We start from the raw sequence: 6,267 nt of genomic DNA on the forward strand, positions 1-6,267 counted from the left end.
TTGGCTTTATCCTTTGATGAAAGGCTAATGAAACTGAGGGTCCAGAGAAAGTATCGAAGGACTGTAATTAGTCCTCAGATAAATCAATCAAGTATGGAAAGTGGCTAGACATATTTTTCTGTTGAAAAGAGGTCTAAGTAAAAGAAATTTAGATTAAACATAAAAGGAAAATTGTACAGCGTAAAAGATGCCTGCATCATATTCAAGAGCCATATCAAATACAAAAAGGCTGTATGAAAAGATCTTTCTAGAAAGTAAAAAAGACCTGTGTTGAAAGCAGAGCCTGGAACAACATGGGTCTGTTTCCCAGAGAAGAGGTAGATTCCAAGTCTTGCATCATTGCCTGTACTTCCAATATAAAGGAAAGACTTACAATCCAATCTAATAGTTGGATTCAGCACTGCCACCAAATTTCACAGTATGGGAACATAACTTGAATATGGTGCTTGATCTAAATCTTTAGAACCACTATCTGAATATAATGTAATTAGTGCCATCCGGTGTGTCAGACTCCGTATTAAAAAAATCATTTAACACTGGCCCCTTGTATTGCTTAGAAGATAAATCAGCAGTTAGGATAAGCCACCAGTGGTGATTCAGATAGGAGTTGAGCATGTCTAACTAGCAAACAGGATAACTAAAGTTTGTGTGGCCTCTGAGATAAATATTAATATACTGCCATAGCATACTTTATGCCACCTGCATTTTAAATTAAATTAGGCCTTTGAAAGATTTGCTACAAGTACTCGATATGCCAAATATAGTAACAATAAGTCTCATGATGGAGACGTTACTGGGCCCGCTCCAGCAAATCGATGAACAACGGGAGGACCGTGACCGTGACGGTATCATAGCTTTGTTAACCAAGAAAAAAGGGGTGGCGGTATTTGATCATTAACAGTCAACAATTAAAAAAATAAAAATCTGGGACTAAAGAGATAGTACAAGGATTAAGGCACTTGTCTAGCATTCAGCCAACCCTGGTTCAATCCTACTACCACATACTGTTCCCTAGGGAGTCTTTCCCTAAACAGAGAACCTGGAGTAAGACCTGAATACTCAGGGTAGTCCCACCCTCACCCCAAATCTGTTGCTGAATCTGGTAAACTCTAGCTCCTTATTTAACTGGTTGCAATACAACATTATTGAAAGTTTAAAATGTTAAAAAGTTTTAAAGTCTTTTAAACATTTAAAAACTTTGTCTTCTTTCAGGTACCAAATGAAACGAAATTCTAATATAAATATGATTCGGAGTGGTCGTTGTCAATCTGACTGTCACATGAAGAACAACTTTATATCTGGAAAGTTACTGCTAAGTTCATACATTGTATGAAGATTGTTTTTGGCAAATTTATGTTCCAGACTTTGGAACAAGATTGTTCTAATACTGTATATTTTTAACATATCTAGTACAAAATTGTGTAAATACCCTTAATTTTGTACCTGGTGGATCTACCAAAAGAAAAAAAATTTATATGTATTTTTATAGCACTGACAAATTTCCATCGAAGTCACTACCTTTTTGCATGTTTTTGTAGTGCATCTACATCTGCTTTAAATTTCACAATTTATACAGCTCATGCTACATATCTTCATTAAAAAATCCATCATACAGTTGACTTGTCCTTAAACACAAGCTTACTGAAACAAACGTGTTTGGGTCCCCTGTATAGCGAATGATATGGCTGAAAACATCAAACTAATAGCCTAATAGGCAACAAGTCTTTTTTCCAAGATTTTATGATTACTATTATAATCATAAAATCATATAATCAGCAACATTATCTGTGTCTTTTGTTTTGGGGCCATACCCAGTGGTGCTCAGGGCTTACTCTACACTTAGGAATCAGTCCTGATGGTGCTCTGGGAACAATATGGGCTGCAGGGGAAAATGAACCCAGGTCAGCCACTTGCAAGGAAAGTGTCCCACCCACTGAGCTATCATTCTGGCCCCATCAATCTTTTGAAAGCCACCGATTTTCTATCCAGATTTAGACATACTTCTAAAGTCGTATTTGTAACTGTGACTTTTGAGTCAAATCCTTACTTTTTTCCCACCCCTAAATATGAAAATAGTATAAGCTAATGGAAAACACAAAATAAAAAACAAGAAGATAAAAACTAAGCTAATTCTACCTGGCCCTAACGGAAGGGAAATAAAAATGTGAATGCTTCTGGTTTTCATTGGCATGGCTCTGCCTGCAATTTTCTGTAATTATTAGAAATTGAAGAGAAAAAGATTCAGTGCCCTCTGTTAAACATCAGATCACACTACCAATGTGAAATGTTTTAGAATTCTCCAAAACTTGCCAAAGTGCCCACCCATCCCTTACTAATGTAGTGTCTTTTACTAAGAAGGTTTTGGACATACAACCAGGTACAGGAAGGTATAACAAAGGTCTACTAACCTTTCTTAAATAAAAACTAGACTTAAAGTAATTTTTTATTCTTTCTAGCAATGTCTTAATTTTTTTATTCAGTCACTTTATGATACCCTATGACTTTGAATTAAGAGCTCTTTTGTAGAGAAATGGGAGTCAAAACTAAAATGACTAATAATTTGATTTGGGAGTGAGGTAAAAATCTTCATATAGGACTGTCACTATTGTCTACATCCACTATATAAAGGTACCCTCTACACTCTTTGTCAACCAAAATAAAAGCTGGAACAAATACTCCAATTCTTTAGCCCCATTACAATACATTCAAACTTATATCTTGAGGTTCACATACCCTCATTCCTGAAGAGAGGTTTCCTCTTTGACCTGTAAATTGGATATGCCTGGTAAGGGAAATACATGGGAATGGAAATCTGTCTGCCTCAGAACAAATACTGGATACTGTTACAAAAATCCAATCCTTGCCCTAGGCAGAGGCCAAAAGACTGTTGTGAAAGATAAAAATAAAACTTTTATAAACCAGAGCAAGACCAAAAAAGAGAGCATACCCAGCAATACAACTAACAGACTACTGAAGTTAAAACAGACTGGAGCCAATGCTTGCAATCTATCTTTAAAATCATCTTCTTGGGGCTGGAGTAATAGCACAATGGGTGAGGTCTTACATGTGGTTTTACATGTGGCTAATCCGGGTTTAATCCCACAGGAGTGATCCCTAAACACTGAGCCAGGAGCACGCCCTGAGTATCGTCAGGATCGTCAGGTGTGATCCCAAAACAAAATCATCTTGTATTTATTAAGCATTTGGTATATACCCTTGTCTAAATACTGTAACCTAATACTTAGAAATTGCAAGCTTGATCTTACACTGCATATACAAAACCAAAGAAGAGAGCCCGGCAAGCTACCGAGAGTATTCGATATGCCAGACACAGTAACAACAAAATCTCCAATGGAGACGTTACTGGGCCCGCTCGAGCAAATCGACGATCAACGGGAGGGCCTTACTTTACTTTTTACTATCTTCATTTGGATACCTATATGTCAAAACAAACTTACTGATACCCTAATCTGCTCTGCTAGCACCAACTCAAGTAATTACATTTCTCAGGTTCTCCGGGTTGAAAAATCTGTCTGGAAATTCTATTGATTCTACATTTTTTATCTAGAATCAATTGAGTTTATCTAAAAACAACCTAAAGTGTGTGCTGTATTTACTGCTTCTTTTTTTCTTTTGCTTTTTGGGTCACACCCGGCAATGCACAGGTGTTACTGCTGGCCCTACAATCAGGAATCACTCCTGGCGGTGCTCGGGGGACCATATGGGATGCTGGGAATCAAACCCGGGTCGGCTGCGTGCAAGGCAAACGCCCTACCCGCTGTGCTATTGCTCCGGCCCCTTTACTGCTATTTTTAAAGAAAAAGTAAATCAAGGATCAAAGAGGGTAAGAAATGAGTCTAAGTTATACTATTGCAGGTAGAAGAGCCAGAATTCAGTCCAAGTAGGTCAACTACAGAGCTGGGCTCCTATCCATAGGAAACATTACCATCTGAAAGAAACAAATCTGTATCAAGTCTCAGCTAATCAAGATACAACTGAATTTGTGAATACAGACAAATTCTATACACCTAGTAAGTCACTAATTCAGCACTGTGCAAGTAAACGGATCCAAAAAAGCTATTAGGAAATAAAATTAATGTTCAGAATTAAAATAGTACTTCAATCTCATTATGGTTGCTTGTGTGTGCATTTTGTTAAATACCAACAATTCCTAGATAAGCTAGAATTAAATTTCTAAAGAGGAGGTATCATTTTTGTTCATAATTATGTACCCATGTTTACTATTTAACAGGTGCTTAATTATATGTATTTCATATTTACATAAAACATGCAAGCTTCACAAATCACCCACTTCTTGATGACTACAATATTGCTACCATCTCTAGCATTAAGTTTCCAAAACAAGCTCTGGCAGAAGCTGTGACAGCACAGGGGTGAAAGCACTTACCTTGCATTATGCTTGTCCTCAAGTCAAATCCCCACTTCAACCAATCTCCACTCAAATCCCCCACACCGTATGTGGTGCGGCCACAAATCACTTTTAAACACTACAGTCACTGAACTGGTGTGACCCAATAGTGCCCTCCCCAAAGTAGAACCTCTGGCTAGTCTTTCTCAACCTCCTTAACCATTAGTAGTTAAAATTCTGTTATCACCACTCTGCCTTTTATTCATCTCATTCTACTCATCTGGCTGTCCCTGAAAATGTCCATTTAAAATAGATGCGTGATTATATCCTCTGGCTGTAAGGTTCTGCTCCAAGTTACCTACACAACCAACTCATATGTCATCAAATATCAAGTTCTACCTTGACCACTATTTGATCTGAGACTCTACCATGGCCCAATTATTCTTTTTCCTTTACTCCAAAGAACTTTACATTCCTAATGTTAACAAAATTCAATATACTGTGTCTCTAAAGACCTAATATACAACCCAACTCCTTCATGGTTTCTCAACATAAATGTCAATGTCAGGATCAGTACATATTGAGTATAGTCATGAAATATATTTACCACAGTTTAATAAATGTTCATCTAGAACAGAAAAACAGCTTGTCAGTTCTGTTAACTTAGACATAAGACCAATGTTATCAGCAGTGCTTATCTCTGGAAAGAAACTGGATGCCTTTGCCTTAAACCTTGTATTATGTCTCCAACCGCTGGAAAGAAATTGTTAATTGCAATAGTGGTCAAGGGAAATTTTTTTATCTTTATTGGTAACAGCACATTGTTTCCAAAAAGATTCTTTGAAATGAGAAATTTTAAAATAAAGGATCTGTAAGTAGATCTTAGGAAGAAAACTTAAATCTGAAGGCAAAAGGAAAATAATTTTAAAGGCAAAAGCAGAAAATGGAGTTAACTGCAATTTGAATGCTAAATGCTATCGAATTAGAATACAAATGTGATATTCTTAGGTCAAAGCATAAATTAACATTTTAAAATACCAAAATTTTAAAAGACAGGGTCTTTGCTAAAGAGTGAGAGCTATATCAGTGACTTTATTCAATTTGATCTTGATTCTGTAAGGCCTACAAAGAACTTCTTAAAGATAGGGAAATAACACTAAAATGCTGGGTTTAGCAATTATTAAGCACTCCCCCCAAACCGACACCGAGAACTCTGCAAAAATACTGAAGAGTTATGATCCAAAACCAGAAAGTTTGAAAAACAAATGCTTTTATTAGTAGCACTACCAAGTATTTTAATTGACTTAACTTTCTCTCCCCTTTAAGCCTATTAGATCAAATACTGCTTTATTTGACCATGCATATATTAAATACCCTCTTTGTTTCTAGGATACAATTTAACAGATAAGTTATAAACCTGTGAAGCAAATTAAATCCACTTGTCAGATGATAGTATGTTTGAGCATAGTTATGTCAAACAGCAAAGTATAATAATTTGATGTCTGACTTAAGAATTTATAAAAACTATTTTTGTTGGAGGTACTTGTAACCTTTTGCCATGCACTTATATGTCTTTTTCAAAAACTTTATGAGACAGGACCATATGGCTTTTTTCCAGAAAGATGTTTTAAAGATCTTCTTCTAGTATCCTCTTAAAATCACTGTAACAATGTTCAACTACCTTGTCCATTACTTTAGTGACATCTATCAGTATTTACATAATAATTCTGAGAAATAATTTTGAGAGTGGTTTTTACAGGGCAAAACTTATATAACATTATTTTATGGTATCTGCAAACTTTTGTACTGTACTCTGAACAAGCATGCCACTAAAGAAATATACGCAACTTCTAATTATAATCTTTTTAAAAGTATCTAACTTTACTGTAAAGGTTGAA

General features: G+C 35.9%; 1 protein-coding gene across 1 annotated transcript in view; it reads left to right on the top strand.

Annotated features, from left to right (window-relative positions):
- SLC26A3 (solute carrier family 26 member 3) overlaps nt 1-1,578 on the top strand; it is a 33,562-nt gene extending 31,984 nt beyond the window's left edge. Inside the window, exon 20 of the mRNA XM_056118420.1 lies at nt 1,213-1,578. Within this exon, the coding sequence (XP_055974395.1) occupies nt 1,213-1,236 (24 nt within the window). The 3' untranslated portion in view covers nt 1,237-1,578. The remainder of the gene's footprint in view (nt 1-1,212) is intronic.
- Nucleotides 1,579-6,267: the final 4,689 nt, after the last annotated feature.

This window comes from Sorex fumeus, unplaced genomic scaffold, assembly GCF_029834395.1.
Source record: "Sorex fumeus unplaced genomic scaffold, SorFum_2.1 ptg000037l, whole genome shotgun sequence".
Lineage (NCBI taxonomy): Eukaryota > Metazoa > Chordata > Mammalia > Eulipotyphla > Soricidae > Sorex > Sorex fumeus.